Source organism: Melopsittacus undulatus, chromosome 6 (genome assembly GCF_012275295.1).
Source record: "Melopsittacus undulatus isolate bMelUnd1 chromosome 6, bMelUnd1.mat.Z, whole genome shotgun sequence".
NCBI lineage: Eukaryota > Metazoa > Chordata > Aves > Psittaciformes > Psittaculidae > Melopsittacus > Melopsittacus undulatus.
In genome coordinates, this window is record NC_047532.1 from 51,383,443 (window position 1) to 51,405,100 (window position 21,658).

At 41.0% G+C, this 21,658-nt stretch overlaps 1 protein-coding gene across 15 annotated transcripts in view; it reads left to right on the top strand.

Annotated features, from left to right (window-relative positions):
• The window catches only part of RABGAP1L (RAB GTPase activating protein 1 like), a 249,794-nt gene extending 228,413 nt beyond the window's left edge, over positions 1–21,381 (top strand). For 10 of the 15 annotated variants that reach the window (XM_031049980.2, XM_031049979.2, XM_005150184.4 and 7 more), the window contains 7 exons: positions 4,380–4,472; positions 13,413–13,523; positions 15,936–16,040; positions 17,256–17,339; positions 17,812–17,883; positions 19,248–19,445; positions 19,777–21,381. In XM_031049980.2, coding sequence (XP_030905840.1) covers positions 4,380–4,472; positions 13,413–13,523; positions 15,936–16,040; positions 17,256–17,339; positions 17,812–17,883; positions 19,248–19,445; positions 19,777–19,932 — 819 coding nt within the window. In that variant the 3' untranslated portion in view covers positions 19,933–21,381. Of the gene's footprint in view, positions 1–4,186; positions 4,207–4,379; positions 4,473–4,755; positions 5,638–7,169; positions 7,783–8,588; positions 8,668–13,412; positions 13,524–15,935; positions 16,041–17,255; positions 17,340–17,811; positions 17,884–19,247; positions 19,446–19,776 lie in introns of those variants that run through there. The other 5 variants (XM_031049981.2, XM_031049989.2, XM_031049988.2 and 2 more) reach the window with 4 other exon arrangements.
• Positions 21,382–21,658: the final 277 nt, after the last annotated feature.

A 21,658-nucleotide genomic window follows, 5' to 3' on the forward strand; every position in this document is an offset into this window, starting at 1 on the left:
ATTGTGCTGTATGCAACACGCAAGCTCAAGCAGAATAATAGTACCATGGACCCACCTTTGTCCACTGTGATGAGAGGTGGCTCATCAGCCCAAGCACCGCAGGTTTTGTGCTGCAGGCTTGCCCAAAGCCAGTTGCAATAAGGTTAATGTGAGAATCAGATGGTGTCTGAGAGGCTGCTTCACAAAACTTTGCAATCATGTTGCCCCCAAAACAGGGGTTAGACTATGTTTAATGAGATTTATTGTGTGTTTTAGAGTGGAGGATGTCTGAATGCACTGCTGTAGGTAGGTGAAACACTGATGAGGACTGTTCCACTTAATTTCAAACCTGTGGTGAAACAGCTTGTTATCAGCAAGCCCTTCACCACATGGTGACAAAAGGAGAAATGGGAATTCTTCCAGCTGTGCTTCAGCTTGTGAATTTTCTTTAGGTAGCAGCTGGTTTTAATCCCTACATTTTTTTCTGCAAATGAATGCTCCAGATTTTCTCTGCAGACTACTCAGCGCAAATGGAGTTTTGTGAGAAATTGTGATTTGCACTTTTTCCTCTCAGGTTTCATGCTTGTGGCTAATATCTCATTGGGGATACAGTTGTTCAGATTGTGTTGCATAATACCTAACTCTTACATCCCACTCACCCCCTTTAAAGTCTAAGCCAAGAGACAAGTCTATTGTGTCAACGTTGTTTATTCATTTCATTACTGCACCCTTCCCTAAAAAAAATGAATTGCTTATCTACTTCCGAATCTTATTCCCAGTGGCAGATACTGCAGGACACTTTTTCATACCTTTTGGCAACCACATTTTAAGAAAGAGGTAATGCAGTTACCCGTAGCAATGATAGCACAGACCAGCAGAGCACTGAGACAGTTTCTTCACATGGTGGTTTTTTTTTTTACATTAAAAAAAATAGGCCTTAAATTTAAAAAAAAAAATATATATATATATTAGGCCTTCATTTGGCCTAATAAAGTGTTTAAATAGAGCTGTATTGTCCTTCCTTGAACCTGATTTAGTTGTCTTTTAGATACGAAATGTTACCTGGAACAAATTGATACAACTTTGAGTCTGGATTAAGACGATGAGTGCTATCTGAAATGTGTCGTTGCTTATCTGATGGGGTTCTGTTTAAAGCTTACAGTTTTCATATGGTATATTTCACAGAACCAAATGTCATTTTGAAATTCACATGCTTTTAGTATTATTTTAAATCATAATGTGAGGAAAATTGAGTATGCACAAGCCTAACTCATATTTCCTCAAGAAGGGCTCATATAACAGTACATTTGTGAAAGCCAGTACTCCCGGGTGTGTGGAAGGACTGAGCTAAGGTTGAGTTGAGATCAGGCTGGTCCTACCACCACCGGAGTGGACTCCCAGGCATTAATATGTGCTTGGAAATGGTCCTGCTTTGCAGCAGTGGGAAGAGTCTGGGCTTACCATGGGCATCACAGCCCGGGATGTGTGTGATGGATGGATAAAAGGGAAGCTGGGTTGTAGCCAGTGTCTGTGGTTGCTGTCATTGCTCACCCAAAGCAAGCCTGGGAGTCTTCTACAATCAGTCATCAGAACAGTGTAACCTTGCCTTTGGACAGATACAGGTCCCTTGCCTCAATCTTGAAATACTGAGCAAATCCATCACCACTGAAACAGAAAATTAAGTCACCTGCTTCAAAGAATGGGAAAGGAAAGTATTGCACATTTTGTTAAATTGCTTTTTCTCTTTCTTTCTCCTCCCTCCCCCCTTCCACATTGAGGTGAGAAGCAGAGAGGAAAAAAGAGTGCAGAGATCACAGAATACTAACACACTGTCAGTGTGATGGGACTATATTGTTTTGGACTGTTTATGCAGTGCTAGATAAGAGAAAAGAAGATACTGGAAATCCTGGAAAGAGATACTATGCTCAGTCTGGCATTGTGGCGAAGCTGGAAATGAGAAATTGGGTAATAGGATTTTTCTGTCTGCATCAGCCTCTGGCTGTCTTCAGTATGTTTAGGAAATCACTTTACATCTCTGCTACCATTTCCTGTGCTGTCAAATGAACACAGTGATGACTACCTCCTCTGAGTGCTTGTGCTTCATTAGAGTAATAAAACATTTTGGAGGAAGGAGTCATAGGTGTGGGATTTATTAATCCAGTGAGGTCAGGCTGAACTCTCTGTACACAGCTAAAATTCAGAGTGAGGGGAAGGTCTCCTGGAGCTGAGCGGATGCCGATGCCCAGCACGTCTCATGCTCAGGATTGCCAGAGAAGGTGAAGCAGATTTTTCCGGCCCTGCTTGTCTGAACATGGGGACAGCTAAAACCAAAGCAGTTTTGTTTCTCACCTGTCACATATCACCTCACTGCAGTGAGGGCTTCAAGTGTTCAGTGCAGGAGTCTGCTAGGGTTTTTTCTGAAAGAGGTTTTGCTTGTTCAGTTCTGCATGGGTGTTTTATTTAGATGCTCCACACGGCTTTTTCTCTGTGTACTAGTTGTGACATGATTTTATGCTTGAACACAATAAAATAAAACGAGTCAAGGAGATAAGATACTGAGATAAACAGATGAGCAATGTTTATAAACCATAAAAGTCTCCTAAATTTGATAACCATCGGTTCCAGCCAATATACCCCATGGTGCTAAAGGAAGAAGAAATCAATATTGCAGAAGCTTTTACAGCAAATTTATGAGCACTTTGTTCAGGATCAGTCCATGAAGACTGAAGCATAGCTAGCATGATGCACTTACGGAAGGGCTTACAGAGAATGCCCTTGTTGAGTTCACAGACTGTTCCAGGGAATTAAAATGGAGAATATGGAAATGGGCTTTTAAATTTTTTTTTTTCATTTATTAGTCTATATACAGAGAAGAAAGTGCTGTAGTAAATTATCAACTCCTTTGAGTAATGTGGCTGAATAGACAATAAGAGGGAAGCAATAGTCTCTACCAAAGTTATTAAGCATACCTTTTCAAGTTTCTGGTTTATGAGATAAGTGGATTACTATGGACTGGTTTGCTAATAGGAATTCTCCTCTTTTCCCCCAATAATATACACTTTCACTATATTTAGGTACTACTTGCCAGTTAAGACAACGCTGTAGCATAAATAAATACTAACAGCAGTAAATCACACTATTCTTTCAAAAAGCATGGAAGCTATTTTCTGAGTTGCAACATGATATTTACACCCTCATGCTCACACCTTTCATGACTTGTTCCCTGTTTTGGGTTATTTATTACTTAGTCAATGTGGCTAAGAAGGTTGTTGCTGTGCTGTTCGCTTGCTGGAGAGCATAGGACCATGCTCCACCACAGGCCACACCACCACCAAATCTGCATGTAAACATGTATCTCTACTCATTGGCAGTAATTGTTTGCCTAAGGCAAGGTGACAGTGGCATGTTCTCACACCAGGAATCAGCTAGATACAATCAATACAGGCAAGAGTAACAGATACATGCATAACAAATACAGGAATAGCACGTTACGATGGTATCTGATGTTGGGGATCCCTCCAGCTTCCAGCAGATGACCCAACACTTAGCAGGGCCAGCTTCTTTTTGTATGGTGGGGACAGACTAAAGCTATCAAAGTTCTCCAGAGGGAGATGAGATCATTCCTATGGCACTGTGTACCCAATTAAAAGGTGAAAGTAAAGCACAAAATCTCCACGCTTTGTTTAAAAGAACACAAGTGTTCTTTGTGTACCTTTTTTCAAGTTAAAGCTGTATTTTCCCAGAATCAAGCTGTCTGGGACTGTACCTTTCTGCATGGTGGTTTACTAAATTTGCATGTGATTTCTGTGTAGTCGCCTCACTGTTTCCCTGCTGTGGCTGGGAGCGAGCACTGCAGCGTCTCCACCTTTGACTAGGAGGAGTCTGATGACAGGCTTCATGAGAGCATTGGTGCCAAGCTATAATTTAGACACTAATACTCTCAGTGATAAAAAGCATTTCCTGTATCTCTCCTGGGAAATTGTCTGGTCCTTTTGTATGAACACTCCTTTTTCTAGTCACAGTTTTAACAGGGCTCTTGCTAAGGCATTGTTTTGGTGAATCATACATATCAAAGCATATTTTCCCCTTTCCTGTTCTCTCCTGTTGTTGATGTTTTTTTCTTCTTGCTACTCTTACTGAAATGTCTCTACTTCACTCTTCCTTAAAGTACTTGAATAATTAACAGCAGTACGTACAGGAAGATTTCTGTCCATGTGAACTGTGTTGGTAAGTGTGTGATATGGATTGCTGAGTAGGGAAGGGTGACAATGGGGAGTAACTTTATTCAGCTGTGGCTTTCCAGCACTTCCTCGGCTTTCTGTTTGTAAGAAGAGCTTTCAGACAGCCTCTCCAGTGTTCTTCTAGTCTTTAAATGCATGTTTTCCAAATCTGCTTCACAGGTGCCAACAAAAAAGCTGAAGAAATATGAGAGAGAGTACCAAACGATGCGAGAGAGTCAGCTGCAGCAGGAAGATCCCATGGACAGATACCAGGTACGGGAGGTGCTCTATGGGAACCTGTTTCATTGGCTGAATCCCACAGGGAGTGACCCTGTTCTAGTGATTAAGCAGAGTTGTGTGTACCATGCTCGCCTCTCTGGGATATGCCAGTGCAGACCTTAGGGAAGTTCAGTGGCAGGTGAAACCCATCCCCCCTATTGAACAAGCACTTTGAACACTTGGCATTAGTGTTTTTTCATGAATATTTCAATCACAGATAATTTGTAACTCTCAAGACATCTGCAAGTGGCCACATATAACATTTTTCTTCTTTCAGTTTATATGTTTGTAGGTAACTCTCCTGCTGTTGCACTTTTATGGGAGATCTTCATGAGATGCAGAAACAAAGGGTGATTCTCAGCTACAGACACAAAAAGGAGAAAATACACATTGCTCTAGCACAAGCTGTGTGCAGTGGCATCCACAGAGACTTTCGGAAGATGAACTCTTCCTTGACTGATATGATCCTTGTTATTCATCTCTGTTAATACCAAGCATCAGTAATTTTTTGCTAATACAATGCCTAGTAGTGTGGGAGCCATAGCTTTCCCAGGGTCCTAAGGTACTACTGCAATACAATTAATAGTGATAAATATCCTGCTTTAAAACAGCAGAGAAATAAAGGTTCAGTTATTAATATTATAGCTTGATAGTTCACAAAAAAAATAGTTCTTTAATTTTGGATCAGCACTCTTTATCTTTCCAGTGTATTTGGCTTTTATTGTCACAGCTACATTCTGTTGCCATAGATTTTTGTGTGATGGAGGCTCTGCCTCTAAGCATATACTTCACTTGGTGTTCAGGATCCTTTTATTGCTTACCCTGGTTTGAGAAATTCAGTTTTCTTTAGGTAAAGCTGCCAGAGAGGAAGCACTTTAGTGCCCATTGCCCAGTTTAGCATTGCTTACATACACCTGTACTGTTTTCCTGCTGGTTTTCATTATGCCTTAAAATGTTAAGTGCCATTGCGGTTGCTATGGTGTCTACAAGGAGCATGGGGTAGTAAATAAACATAGAGGGTGCAACAGGTTTATGTGGTCTGTGAATGTAAGGAAAGTGCACCCTGTTCAGAAAACCACCGTACGAAAACCTGTAGTGAAAGCCTATGCCGTCATTCATCAATGTGAGTTAAAGGTACACAGAAAGTAAAACTGACATTTGTTATTTTTTAGAATATTTGCCTGTGAAAAATATTGGTTTGACTATAGTTCTTTTGATGTCCAGGGGTGTAGGTATTACTGTTTGTGAGAACTGGGACTGCTGCAGCAGCTAAGAGCCAACAGTGAGTGTGACCTATTTAGAAAAAAAACACAACCTGCTGCTGATGAACTGACTGGTTTTGGTTCACTTACAGCATTGTGGAATTTAAAACATACTTAGAAGACAAATAAGGGTTCTTTAAAACCCTGTGGAAGCTGCAAATGAGGGTGTAGAAAGTGACTCTTTGGCCACTGTCACAGTCAGAACACAGCCCGTGGTTTTGGCTTGCACCGTTGAAACTCACTTTGTGATATTTTTTATTGAGCTGTATTGGGTCTGATCCACTCAGTGATGCTGTGGTTAGAGAGAGTCCCTGTAACTGCTTAGTTGCACATTAAGTTCAAAGTTCGGAGGCATTCTTCACCTGATGGGTGTCACAGAGAAATGCTTGTAAGTGCTCTCTATTCCTTGTCTTGCTTGTGCGATTTTATTAATGTGTCAATCTGAGGTTGATAGGAATCCACTCTTCAAGAGTGTTTGCAAAGGGCAGCAAGAAATACAACCATGTGGCTCCTCACAGGCAGAAAGTGGAGAGCCAACTTTGCTTGTCCCTTAAATGATCACTCTGCAGCCTATGCATTTAGAAGTGCATTTCATTTTGGCAGCATCAGTGCTAGACTTTGCCCAGACAGAGTTGGTTTGGGAAAGGACTGAATCTACACTGCTGAAAAGCCAGTACTGCCTCTGAGTGCAGTGTTGCAGTTACCTCTCTCTGGCCTTGTGCTCTCTCTGTGTGGGCTGTGCCCTAAAGGCCTACATCTTTGTAATTTTTACAGTTTCTCTTCCCAGAACAAAACGAGGTTTTAGTTTACTGCCCAGGAAGGGAATGGGATTGCTGGAGATCCCTGCAGAATATTAAGTCTCATAGGCAAAGAAGGAAATAGGTTTTCAGTATGTTGATAGTTTTTAGTTAGTTTTTGTTGTTTGCAGTATGCTACAGTTTTTATTGCCAGTAGAGATTTGTCAGGACCACAGGGACACCGACATTTCTGAGCTGTGATGAAGGATGTCCTGAGTAAAGCACCTCCCTGTGACCTGTGGCTTGATGGACTGTTGAGTAGATGGGCCATTCGCTGCACTAGTGTGAAGGGAACTTGCGGGAGCCAACACAGCTCTTACATGAGGGTCTGACTTTCACCTGGGCATCTAGGGGAGACCAGGACCAAACCAGAGCAATGAGGGCACAGCCCCCTTCTTCCTCTCCTCCCCAGTGCTCAGGTTGTAGAAGTGGTCCCATGCACAAGAACAGTGCAGCGAAGCAGCCTCCTGTTGAAAGGCCAGGAAAGAGACACTTACTGCCTGAGGGCAGCTGGCTATGTCCAGGCAGGAGGCTCCTCCAAACCCGCTGACCCCACATTCACAACAGGCCCCAGAAAAGGGATGGTTTTGCAACTTCTGGCCTGCCATTAACCAGTTGCATTTTCTTGACAGGTCAAATTCATGTGCAACAGTAAACTGTGTTATACGCCACAGGACTTCCCGCCCAGCTCATATTTTACATGTTGATTTGACTTACCAAAGAACAGTATTAATGAGTGCCTTTTTGTGTGTGTGTTTGTTTCCTCCTGTATTTACAAACATTATTTAGGAAAAGTATGTGCTTTTATAGGCACTTTTATTTTCCATTGCTTGTAACAAATTATCACTCATGTTTTGTCAGATAGATTTTTAAAAGCTGCGAAAGTAAGTATGTTCCAAATTGCTGTTTGTCACCAAATTTCATGACTTTTGGTTCAAATAAATTGCAGGTTGCCTATAGAAGCCAGGAATAAAACTGAATTGCACATAGTCCAGACTGATATTTATATATATACGTTACAGGGTTGGAATTTTTTTTGTGTTTGAGAACATCTCGTGTTAACAGGGTTTTGGTTGACTTGATGAGAAATTACCAGAGTTGGGCTTGGGACTTCTGATTTAAAATAAAGAGGATATAACCATACAAAGAAGTGCTGGAGTTTTGCAAGCAGCTTTGTTCTAAGGGTAGAAACGCCTTTTCCTCTGTGGACCTTGTTGTGCAACGGAGAAGGTTTCTGTCTGAATAAATGTGTAACTTGGACATAATTAGCCTTTTGTGTATTTGAAGTGGAAGCAAAAATTCATACACTGGTCATTTTTATTCAGAGTCCTGGTAACTGAATGGTACCCATCATGAGGAAACATGTGAGATAATTCTTGGTGTGGATCAGTGTTTGTGGTTTAAAAAATTAAAAAAAAAAAGTGTGCTGGGGCACTTTTGGGAATATTGCTCCAGGATCAACGAACAGAAAACACAAACCATCCCCAGGAGCCTCTGTGTTGCTTCCCATGAGAGGTTTTCCTGGATAGTTTACTGTAAAAGCCTTTTGGGTTTCTAGATGGAGGTTCACAGGGTTTTCCTTCAGAGCAGCTCTGCCATCGAGAGCCCTTTCCAATGGGTTATGAAGACTTCCATTTGCTCACATCCAGAGAAGTTAATTTTAATCAGTGTTTGCATTCTGCCACTGAGGATTTGTTCATGCCCAAGATCTGGGGTTTGGGTGTTTGCTCATCAGCAAATGTGACACTGAATTGCTTAACAAGGTTTGTGACTCGTTACACCCTGCTTGAGTAGCAGCACAGAGAGGATGCATCATCGCCACTAATCTTGTCAGGATTTGGTCCTTGGTGCTGGCTGGAAGGGAGCAGAGGGTGGAGTTCAACATTTCAGTCTTCCTGAGCTGAGGCTTGCTTCAGCTTTCAAATTTGCCTCCTTCTTTCTGCCCAGCCTGTGGTGGAAGCTGGATTATACCCTCTTTAAAACTCTGAATCAAAAACCCACTGAAGAATCGGCAACTTTTTTTTTTCTTTTTTTCTGTCTTTGTTGGTATTAAAAATTATTTCATATCCTGTTTTCACTGTCTTTACACCAATGGTTGAAAGCAGTGTTTGGTCTGTGACTTTACAGGAGGTAAGTTTATTTGTGTTTGTATGTATCAGCAGTGTTTGTCCATTTTGGAAATGCAGTATCCTCCTTTTAAAAGCTAATCAAGAGTTCACCATCTGCCTTTTGTAGACAGGAGGAGGAATTTGGGAAAGAGGAATCTCTTATTTTACTAACTGTAGAAACTGAGCTACGCTGAAGAGAAGGAAATGGTTGTCATAGTTAGTAAATTGTTAGTGGTGCATAGAGAAATGGCAGGAAGCTCTCTGTTTACACCAAGGACAACTGGCAGGTCTGACTAGTTGGCTTATGCCAGGTTACAAAATGCTGCCTGTGATGTGAATCCTGCTGTAACAAATGAGCTCCATCTGTTGAACTTCATGCCATTATGAATGGTATTTTATAAAACCCTGTAAATATTTCAGGGCCTTTGAAAATATGCTACATATGAAAAGCTCTATTTGCTATTTCTGTACTGTGTAACGTTAGGTTTTATTTAGGCTTAAGCAGATTAATAGTTTCCTCCTGAGGAAGAAGGCAGTTGTTCACTAATAAATTTGGGAGGAGGAGCTGGGAAGGACAAACTGCCTAGCTTGGCACACTGCCCTGTGTGGAGGAAGAGTAAAGGTGGCCCTAGAAGAGACTTTCAGCTGGAAATTAGAAGCATGGTGAGCAAGATAAAAACATTTCTTAGCTATTGACTGGATAGACCAAGGTAAGAGATCTTTAACTTACTTATATGCCTTGTAAATTCTAGTTTAAGAGGAGGATATTGCATTTCCAACCACGTAAGCTTGCTTACCCACTTGTCTGCGAATGCAAAGCAGGAACTTTGAACTTCACATTGTGCTGCTTGCTTTGCGGACACTGAAGCTTTTGGCAAAAGCATAGCAAAAATGTTAAAGCAGACTTCTTTCTGGATTAATTTGTGGAAGTATTAAGAATTTCGTGATTTCTCCCTCTGACAAACACCCTATGAAAAGGTATTGGTACTGCAGCACCTGGCAGCAATACTGTCTTGATCTGGTCCCAGTTTTTGCATGAGTTCCATGACTTTTTGATAGCTACACACTGGCAGAGCTATGTCTATAAAATAAACATTTTTAAGATGGTCTGACCAAAATACAGAGATAAAGACACATTGGGGCCTTTATTTTTTTCCTTTAATTGACTGCAGTTTGGTTTTACACTCTGAGGTTTATATTATCCTTACAAAAGAATTTTACTTATTAAAAAAATCCCAAACAGAATACAGTGCAATTAAAATAAAAAAGATCCCCAAAGTTATGCATCTTTTAGCAGTGGTTATTTTAACTGTGTTGAAACAAAAGTATTTTACTTACTTTTTATTGTTTTGGTAACAAAACAAGTTATTTAAAGTATGGTCTTTTGGAAAGGAAACAAACATACTTTCCTGTACAGGGCAGTGCACAGTCTAGCTACACAATGGGGTCACATTAAGGAGAGAGTATTTGTAGAGGTTCTGCTTCCTGCCACAGGGGAAGCTCCCACACAGAAGAGGCCTTTTTTAGCACCCTCTTAAAAGTTGTCTTTTTTTTTGTTAAAGATAATTATGCAAAATCTTGTAACAGAAACAAAAATTGCAGTTTCATGATGGTGAGTTTGGAAATTAAAAATACCTGAGCATAGCTGGTGAGCAGGAGGAAGTGAAGACAAGTCTTAATGTGCTAATGCAAACAAATCACATTTTGTAGGAAAGCATTCACTGAACAACTCTTGGAAATTTTTTGCTGTCTTAAGTGCTGATATATATTCACTGTTTTGTCTTGGAGAATATAAGCACAGGTCCTTTCTGTAGTCTCAGCATGTAGGTTATTTATTGTTCCTCCACCTACGAGTTTCCATAGGAACTTGTTATTTCTCTTTGAGTTTCCATAGCACACAGATTGCCTTTACAGGCTCTTTTGGTTTGAAAGATAGGGAGTCATTGTGTCACTGAAGGCCAGCACATCTTTGCTCTCTTAAAATCTATCTGAGGAGGGCACCTCTATTTGTCCCACCTGGCTGTGTTCTTCCAAAGATGAAGATCCTCCCTACAACTCCCTAGAACTACCTTAAAGGAGGATGGAGCGAGAAGGTGGAGGGTGTCTTTTCCCGAGAAACAGGAGATAGGACAAGAGGTAACAGCCTCAGACTGTGCTAGGGGAAGTTTAGGTGGACATTAGGAAAAGTTTCTTCACCCAGAGGGTGATCAGGTACTGGAACAGGCTTCCCATGGAAGTGATGGAATCACCATCCCTGGAAGTCTTCAGAACACCAGTAGATGAGACCCCTAGTGGCATGGTTTAGTGGTAGACTTGGCAGTCGTGGTGTAAAGGTTGGACTTGATGATCTTAGACTCATAGAATCATAGAATAGTTAGGGTTGGAAAGGACCTTAAAGTCTTTTCCAACCTAGTTGATTCTGTCATTCTGTAACACAGAGACGTCTTTTTAATATGATTCTGTTTCTCAGCCCTAGAAGAGCAATAACTGAAACCGATTTTTAGAAACAAGAATCACTACTGCTCATTCTTCTCCTGTGTACTTACCTTCATAGAATCATAGAATAGTTAGGATTGGAAAGGACCTCAAGATCATCTAGTTCCAACCCCCCTGCCATGGGCAGGGACACCTCACACTAAACCATGCCACCCAAGGCTTCATCCAACCTGGTCTTGAACACTGCCAGGGATGGAGCATTCACAACCTCCCTGGGCAACCCATTCCAGTACCTCACCACCCTAACAGTAAAGAATTTCTTCCTTATATCCAGTCTAAACCTCTGCTGTTTTAAGTTTCAACCCATTACCCCTTGTCCTGTCACTACAGTCCTTAATGAATAGTCCCTCCCCAGCATCCCTGTAGGCCCCCTTCAGATACTGGAAGGCTGCTATGAGGTCTCCACGCAGCCTTCTCTTCTCCAGGCTGAACAGCCCCAACTTTCTCAGCCTGTCTTCATATGGGAGGTGCTCCAGTCCCCTGATCATCCTCGTGGCCCTCCTCTGGACTTGTTCTAACAGTCCCATGTCCTTTCTATGTTGAGGACACCAGAACTGCACACAATACTCCAAGTGAGGTCTCATGAGAGCAGAGTAGAGGGGCAGGATCACCTCCTTTGACCTGCTGGTCACGCTCCTTTTGATGCAGCCCAGGATACGGTTGGCTTTCTGGGCTGTGAGTGCACACTGCAGCTGGCTCATGTTCATTTTCTCATTGACCAACACCCCCAAGTCCTTCTCCGCAGGACTACCATGAATTTGCTTTTTGCCCAACCTGTAGCTGTGCCTGGGATTGCTCCGACCCAGGTGTAGGACCTTGCACTTGGCATGGTTAAACTTCATGAGGTTGGCATCAGCCCACCTCACAACCGTGTCAAGGTCCCTCTGAATGGCATTCCTTCCCTCCAGTGTATCAACAGAACCACACAGCTTGGTGTCATCAGCAAACTTGCTGAGGGCGCACTCAATTCCATTGTCCATGTCAGCGACAAAGATATTAAACAAGACCGGTCCCAACACCAATCCCTGAGGGACACCACTCATTACTGGTCTCCAGCTGGACATGGAACCATTCTCTGATTGTGCTCTCTGTAGTCATTTCTGCCTCTACAGTGTGGGTAAGAAGTGCAGTGTGACAAGGATGAGGGCCCACAGTCTTGAAGTCCTTAATTTTGTGTTCCATGTTTTGCCCACCAAGCAGGTTTTGGGCCTGTGTTCAGGGAGTGAGGCCATTTCTCCATCTGGCATTTTGTCGTGGTTTAAACTAAATCTGCACAGTTCCCCCTTTGTTTCCCCCCCCCCCCCCCTCTCACCTTCCCACTCCCGGAGGGATGGGAAGGAGAGCCAGAGGAATACAACTCCCACGGATCGAGGTAAAATCAGTCCAGCAATCAAGGTATAACAGAAATAACTACCGGTACCAATAACAAATCAATGTTAGAGGAGACAAACAGGGAGAGAGAATACGATACCACCCGCCGACACGAGGCCAGCCCGGAAGAGAGAGACAGCTTCCCCCTCCCCTCCTAGCCAGCTTCCAGTCCCCTCCCCGAGCAGGACGTGCTGTGGTATGGAATACCTCCCCGACTAGCCCAGACCAGGCGCCCTATCTCTCCCTCCTCCCTGGCAGAGCATGAGCTACTGCTGAACCCATGACACATTTGTTCTCAGCAGGTATCCTGCAAAACATGCACTGTTATCCTGGCACATGTTGCAGATAAAGTGCACGAATGGTGATACAGATTATGTGAGCTGTAGGGAGTTCCCCAATAAATACTCTTCTTTATTGTCTCATGGAAGATGGGAAGTTGGCACTACATCATATACAAAATGTACTATTTATATGGAATTCTGCAGACAAATTTTTATAAAGGAGCAGGACAGCTTTACTTTCAATTGAAAACATTATCATGAGTTATCTGTTATTTGGTCCCTGTTCACTGCTGCTGGGTGGGATTTTATCTGCCTAATTTCTTTTGATAACGAGCAAGCAGAAACGAAATGCTTTTGCAGAGAGGACTGTTTACTTTTGACAGAGAAACCCTACAGTCAGTGTGTCACTTATATGACACAAACACAACCATTGGGATGTAAGTGGAATAGCTGCATTCGCACTGCTGGCTTAATTCACTGTTGTTCCCCAGAGCAGCAGTTCTGTCTTAATGTGCACTCTTGCCTTCTCAGTGTTTTACACACACAATATATTCACTTATTGCACTTTAATATTGATAAAGACTAACTTCCTTTTCTGGTTGTTCCTTTCTTTCTGCAGAGGGAAAACCGCAGGCTCCAAGAAGCAAGCATGCGGCTGGAGCAGGAGAATGATGACCTTGCCCATGAGCTTGTAACAAGCAAAATTGCCTTACGGAATGACCTGGACCAGGTAATGCTGACAAAGATGGGTCCCAGCCCAGGCTTGGCAACACCATTTTTAGGAGCCCTGCTTTATGCTCAAGTGGAAGCGTGAATGCAACATTGAAGTATGATTATTTGTGCCTGTATTTTCCTGACAATCTCACTCCCAGTTGCAGTCAGAAGGCTGGATTTCCACATGTGTGCAACTGTAGGTATTTATGGTGCTGTCTTACCAACTCTGACTTTATCATCTCTGTTGTGGATTGTTTTAGAAAATTTAAGCCATAACTTTTACTCAGATACCAAAGAATGAACATTTACTTGTAAAAGCTACCACACCATCCTCAAAAGACTGTCTTCAAGGAAAGCTGCCTTGCAGAATGCCTACCACCACCTCACGTGGATCTGTTTTTCACAGCAGTTTTAGTACAGTCAACAAAATTCAGAGATAAGAAAGTGGCATGGCACCAAAAACTGGAAGGGCTTCTGGGTGTTGATAACTGCTTTTGTTTCCTGTGAAGACTGGAATGTGAAGGGCAGCAACATTCAGAGCCCTTTATCTCAGAGATGACTGTCAGAGAACTATAAATTCAACCCTCCTGTATCTACAGTGTTTTATGTAGTGTTGTTAAATGCTGTAACAGCTATTATTAAAATACTCAATACAGGAGGACCATACTCCACCATACCCCATGATTAGTCCCTTGCTCATGAGGGCTCTAGTACCTTTTATAAAGTAAAATCTTTTCCTGCAAGGGCCTCTCAGTTTGATTTCCCATAATTATTTGGCTTTCTCTATTTAGCCTCGGAATTGTCAACATCACTAACAACAGTTGTGCAATGTGTATTTCTGTTTAGGAAAATCCTTGATAGTGAAGCTACACTGATTTGGATCCATGTGATTCAAAAGACATGAGCTGTCTTGAACACAGGCAGAGATGTGCTTTGCATGATGGAGTGGGCAATCTTGTGTAAAGGCCAAAAGCAATGTGTTGAGGTGCTCTCTTTTCCCTGGGAACAGCTGTACATAAAGCAGCTTTAGATCTGCTGCTGCCCATGCTTTTTTTATTCCCTCAAGTATTATGACTGCCAAGCACATACCTTTGCCAGTTCTATTTTATGCTCTCCTGCATTTTAGCAGTCTTTCTGTAGATGAGTGGCTCCGTGAAGTTTTCTCACACCCTGCCTCAGTTCACTGGCACTGAAAGAAAAGCTTTGTGCTCCTGCACTCCTGATCTGCAAGGACAGGTTATACTGTACACCGGTTGTGGGTGCTTGGAGAACTTGGAGTGAACACATAAAAAGAAGAAAGATTTGTAGTTCCCTCAAAGTGTATCTTAAAATAGGTCTTTCACCAAAAATATCCTTGTAATCCCCAAGTTCTGTTGTTCTAAGATGCCAATCTTAACACTTTTCTGTTCTTTCACTGCTTGTTTTCCTTTCTCCCACACAGCTATATACACACTAACTAATGCAGGAATCCTCAGTCAATCTCTTCACTCAGGGCCCAGCTGCAGCTGCTTCTGCTACCCGCAGTCACCATTACCAAACACCCTCATTAATAATTAACACTGTATCCAATAGATGACTTAATACCACCACCAGTGGTAGAAAACCAAACTGCAACTCTGAGACAGGTTCTTCACTGTTATTTGTTGTTTCCAATGCCATTTTCCCACTTGTATTTTCAGCAAACCAAGTACTATTCGAGCACAGCCATTGGCTATTGTAGCACCTAGTTACTGAACAGCAGGGGTGGTGCAAAGCAGTGTGTATCTCCTGGCTGGGGAGGTCAACAGAATATAAACAGATACTGAGAAATATATTTCTCTCATGGTGATCGGTGAGGATAGTGCTTACAAAACCAAAGTATTCCCACTATCTTTCACCATGAGCTTCACCATTCAAAGAAAGGAGAAAATTCATACTCTGCAGTAGACAATATCAAGTTTCTGCAGGTAATACTTACTTGCACTGATAACCCATTTATATCTGGTGGTCTTGTTTGGTCTCTTTTATACTCGTCTCCACGCAAACGCTTTGTAAGGTACAGTGCAGGCAACTAACATTTTCCACGGTATCTTACAGGTATAAAAATGGAATGAGTTATCTGAAGTTACACAGGAGATAAATCATGCTGCTGTCACTTAGATTAATATTGTTCCCAACAAAAAAAATTGTATTAGGGTTGTATTAAGATGTAGTATCTCTGGTTACTTGCCATCTGGGCTTAGGTAAGCATGTGGCGAAAGGGCCCTTTCACACAGTTGTTGAAACACAGTGAAATAACTTAGAGAATGGCTATTTGAAAAAGGAATTTCATATAAAGATAGGCTAGGTGAGTCATCAGAGGTCAGGAAAAGGCAATGCTAGAATCTGAATCAATACATTTATATTGGCACAGATAATGTCTGATTTACACCAGCTTTTGTAATTCTAGGCTGAAGACAAAGCAGATGTTTTGAACAAGGAACTTCTCCTGACCAAACAGAAGCTAGTGGAGACTGAGGAGGAGAAACGGAAGCAGGAAGAGGAAACTGCTCAGGTAAAGCATGCTCCAACTTTTCTTATTTAGCACGGAAATGCAAGCAAAGGATATGGAGAAAAGCATGAATGTGTTGTAATAGTAGAAAAGATTTTGTCTTCAAAATGCAGTCACAACTAAAAAATTACAGTGCCAGGGTAATTAGTTTATTTGAAGTTTGGTTTTCAGTATTTTCTTTAATTGAGCTCAGAATGTTCAGTTTTCCAAACCTTATCCTCTTCCCAGTACTGTAATCCTTTTCACTGGTGGTGAGCAATTGCAACTAAGGAGAGATGATCAGACCACTTTTAATGACCTAAACAAGAAGCTGGAGGAGTTGTTGTCTTAGTAAGAGGCTGTTCTGGATTCAGCTGCTGGTTCACTGAAATAAGCTGTGGATGTTGTTGTCTGAAGCTAGGACCAACAGCAAAACAAAGCTGAGGGTTGGGAGAACTTTGTGGCCTAGAGCTGGCCTCATATTTGACATGTGCAGTCTTAGTTTTTCAATCCTATATATCTGCCACAGTGCTGAATACTGACACACAAAAGTATATGTCAAAAGTGATACCCTGATTTTTGGTTTTGCTGTTTGACAACAGTGACTGAAACAATCAGATGATAATTTTTTGTGTCTCCTTAAATGGAGGTTGGGAAGTTCTCTGCTATAATAAGGCAGTGGAAGCCTTTTCCTACTGAAAGGGCTCTCAAGATTTAGTGGTTCTGAACAGTGGAGGAGTAAGTTAACTGTATTTTAATGCAGTGCACAGACCAAGCCAGATCTTTTTCTTCTGTTACAGAGATCAGAGTGATAAGGCTGAGAGATTCTTCTTCCTATTCCATCTCCAAACAAACAATCTGTCTGCCTACACTTGCTGTAACAGTGTGCAGAAAACAAAACCAAAATCAGTAAAACCCACTTAATAGTAATGCTCTTGCTTTGTGTTCTGCAGATCATGCTGTACCACCATTTAATGCAGAGGAAGAATAACCCTAAGGAGAAGTCAGGATACACTGTATCACCGTATAGTCTTTCTAGTTATAACTGAATATAATACTTATTTGTGTACTGAGTAAATCAGACACTTGTATGAAGAAGTGGAAGTTGTAAGAACTGGAATTTGGCAAGGAGCAGCTGTAGAATTGCTGTAAACACAGCCAGACTTTGAGAGAATGATCTGATGACATTTTGTAAACTTCTTTCAGTGTAGTGTGTAACTTCTCTCCTTCAATTCCTAGCTGAAGGAGGTCTTCAGGAAGCAGCTAGAGAAGGCAGAATCTGAGATCAAGAAAACCACAGCCATTATTGCAGAGTATAAACAGGTACTGTTCTAGAGACACTTTTTCCTATTTCTTCTTTCAACCTGATGTGAAAGCTGAATTTTCAGAGTAGCAGATCTCAACCTTTAAGTATGTTACACTACCTTGCAGGCTTTCAGAGAGCAAGCACTGTAATCTGTCATAAATCTTTTTGTGGTTTTCCTAATAGTCTCATAATTTAGGGAATCAGGCAGAACCTGTCCTTCAGCTAATTTTAGTACTGCAGGGTGAAAGCTTCTTTACTCTGTGACATAACGCAGGATAAACATTATAAACTAATTCATCTATAACATGTTTGTTTCTGTGTTCAGGTTCTGTATTGAATACTGCCTTTTTTTTTTTTCAGTCTCATTACTAGCAACAGCCTCTGAGTGAGGCAACATTTAAGAAATGTTGGCTCTAACAAAAATGAGAAAACATAGGTTATATTTTAGTACAGTAAACATTAGCTAAGAGACTGCTTTCTCTGCTCCAGATTTGTTCCCAGCTGAGTACCAGGCTGGAAAAACAACAAGCGGCCAGTAAAGATGAACTGGAAGTTGTGAAGGTGAGAATGATGCCTCTACATACGAGATTTTTCTAACACAAGTACTGCTAAATACCAGGGACACAGAATAAGACACTAATTGAAGTTAATGTTACAACAAACAGCATTGTCCAGCTACCTGCACTGATAGCCCACAGGCATTTCAGATCAGATGCAAACAATAAGAAGGTTAATTTCCTTTCATGGTTCTTTATCTTATATCAGCAGCACACGACTCAAACTGAACTGAATGTAGTACTTGGCTTTTCTTTTTCCTGTTGAAATATACACTTCTGGCAAAAAAAATGTAGAGAGACAGTATTTACTTGGAAGTTTAAAATTATAATAATAAAAGGTTCTCTATAAGAGAAAACATGCTGCTTCTCCTGTGTCCCCACTGGAGGGGTCAGAATTGGCCAAACTGGACAATCTGGGTTTCTGTAATTTAAGCAAAGTTGTTTAAGTAACTTGGCATAGCTTGAGCCATCCCCAGAATTGCCCTAGCAGTTCCTCACCCTTCTCTAAAGCCCCTTACTAGGAACATTTGCACTAGAGATAAATGTTTCCTGATCATGTGTCCCTCTGCTTTGTCACTATGGAGTAGACAGAAGTGGTTTTGCTCTGGTATAGCTTCTAGTTGCTTCTTTGGTACTCAAGTTGAACCTGATTTGTGCCTTTTTAGTGACCTTTTATGTTACTGGTAAAAAAAGTAATTCCAGGATTGATGTTCCTATAATCTGCTGAAGTAACTCAATATCCTGTTTCAGTTTGTGCAAGCCAGGCCAGCTGTACTACATCTTCAGCTATGAGTAACTGGTTCACCTCTCCAGGTAGCATGAGAACATTACTGTTGTGTATCAGGTGTTACTGGCAGAATGGGTCATCCCCTAAGATGCTGAACAAGCATCTGCAGGACAGTACTGGCCCATGCAGTGAGCACAGCAGCTTGCTTACCTCTGGAAATACGGAAAAGCTACCTGGCTTTCTTTAAAGTATCATGATTTGTATTAATTTATTCAAGTGCTTTTATGGAAGATGAAAGTTTCTGGAGTGTGATTTCCTCTTGTGAATTCTGCTGGCATAAATACTGCAAAATATTACAAAGCTTTGGTAGCAAGAGGGTTTGAGTATTTCTAATCTAGGAGACAAAGTATCTGTGCTTAGACAGAACACACTAAGTAGATTTAAAGAAAATTTATACTGTTAATATGCCCTGGAAATTGTTCATGAACTTCTCAAATTCTTTCCATGTCATGTATTAAAACTGCAATACTAGATAGCTGAAAATTACTGACAGAAAGGCAGTCTAACATAAAAATGGCTCTTCCAGAAAGCACAGCAACTCCTAAAATATGGATTACAGACAAGCTTTTTGGGTATTTCAGGGTAAAGTGATGGCCTGCAAACACTGCAGCGAGATTTTCAGTAAGGAAGGGGCACTGAAGCTGCCTATTGTAAGCACAGAGAATAAGGGCATAGAAATGGATGATGAAAAGGATGCACTGAAGAAGCAACTGAGGGAGATGGAGCTGGAACTTGCACAGACCAAACTGCAACTTGTGGAAGCTAAGTGCAAAATTCAGGTATGTGAAATCCAAGTACAGCCAGGCTGTGTCCTCAACCTTGTTATGCTCAGTACAAAATAATTCTGAATCATGCAAAAAATGTTCCAAAAGGGAGCATATACCCAGTCTGCAGTGTATCTGTGAACTTCAAGAATGACTTTCTGTCTTGAAATGAGATTCTTATTTTTATATCTAAATATCTTCTGCTGTTTATGCAGTTTCAATCTGCCTTCTCTCCCCAGTGCCTGGGAGGTTGCAAGGAAGTGCTGGATTGCAGGGACCGAGTCTGAAGATGCTTTGTTGTTAATTACCTGGGTTTTGATCAGTTCTGACTATTCTGCTTTTGTAGGAGCTGGAGCACCAGAGAGGAGCCCTTATGAATGAAATCCAAGCTGCCAAAAACTCTTGGTTTAGCAAAACCCTGAACTCTATCAAAACGGCAACAGGCACACAGCCACCGCAGCAGTCTCAGCCATCCCTGCCACCAAAAGAGAGCAGTACATAGTTCCCGACAGACCCCAAACAAGAGCACAAAGAACAACACAACTGAACCCTGGAGGATTCTTCCAGTGGTCTCTCCTCTTGGAGAAAGGACAAAAGGCAGGAGTGCAGGCTTGAAGTGAAATTCTTCGGTGTTTTTCATTCATTCTGATGTGACCCTTTTCAAAGGGGGGAAAAATAATTCCTGGTTTATGTTGAATTCTTACTTCCCAAACTGCCTTGCTGAAAGCCACGTTCTGATACCTTCATACTTTTACACTTTATTTTATATGACTAGATGTTAAATAAATACTTCAAAACTAGGTCTTTAATACATGACTAATTATTCAAAATTATTTTTATCTTAAATAGAAGGTTTTTTCTTCTGGAGGAAGAGAGAGAATGGAAAGTGTAAAGTACTGAAGCATAATCTCTTCATAGAAAGCACAGTGTAATAAGCACCAGTGTGTGTGCGGGTGTCTTAGGATAGCTTACGCCCTGGAACCATCTCAGAAGTTTATCGCAGTGACTGTGTCCTGCAGAGAAGCACTTTTTGTAAAGCTTAGGCCATAGCAAAGATAGTCTTGTGCTCTCTTGGCACAATTGTTTCTGAGCTTCCCTGATAAGTTCTTAGTTCTGGTTGGTTTTTTCATCAGAAATGCAAGTAGTGCAGTTCCTTGTAGCACTGTTATGTGAAGGCTATTGACAACTGAACTGGAATTTAACATGAAGTTATTTAGTTCCCTTTTCATTTTTAGTTTATACTACAATTTGCAAGAAATAATTCTTTCCACTGGGATAAAGGGAAAATTGTTCAGTGTTTGATTTTTTTTGCCCTGAAGCAGAGTGAAGACCTTGCATAGCTTAGACCTTTTGTATATCCTGTGCAATAAGGGGTAGGTTTTATGAATAACAGTAATGAAAACCTTTCCCTGGGTCTATATTGAAATTCTGAATTTGACACAGAAATGAGGTCTCAAAAAAAAAATACCCCAAAATGTTTATGCTGCACTGATGAGACACCACAGTGTCAAGATCTGTTTGCTACTTAGGAAATGCTATGTTGGTATTACTTATTTTTATAAACACAAACATTTTCAAGTGGAATACAAAACCTAGACTTTCCCATGGGGTAGACTTCTCTGATGATTCCCAAACTTGCCTGGTTGTTTTTTATCTCTTAAGGTAAGAAAATCCAAAAGCATTTGTTTTGACTGAACATAAAGTGTTTATAGAAATACTTATTACATGTAAAATTAAACTATTGCTTGAACTGATGGAGTATTTTTTTAATTATATCTGTCATGTCTAAAGAAGTTCTTGCAGGTGAATACCGCTGCTCGACTAAAGGTTGTGTATTAATTGTTCCATTTACAAAATTGTTCCAGGGACATTAGTTCTGTTTTTCTTTTTATTAATTCTAAGTAATGCCATATCTTGTCAGTTTTGTCCAATAAAATTTAATAATACCCATCTTGTGCTTTGTTGTCAAGCATAATTCTGAATTATTTTAAACAGGGTAGTATAAATATGACCTGTGCCAAAGGAATGATTCTGAAAGGCAGTCAGCTGTTTGAAGTAGAGATCAAAATATAATCACTATCTTGACACAATCCTGGAACGAAATTCTCTCTTTTAAGGGTAAGGGGCTAAAAAAATTAATATTTGAAAATGTTCCTGCAAGAACAGTGATTATCTAGAAACATTAATGTAGTGAGAAAAAAGGAGTGAAAACGCAAAAGGAATTTCTT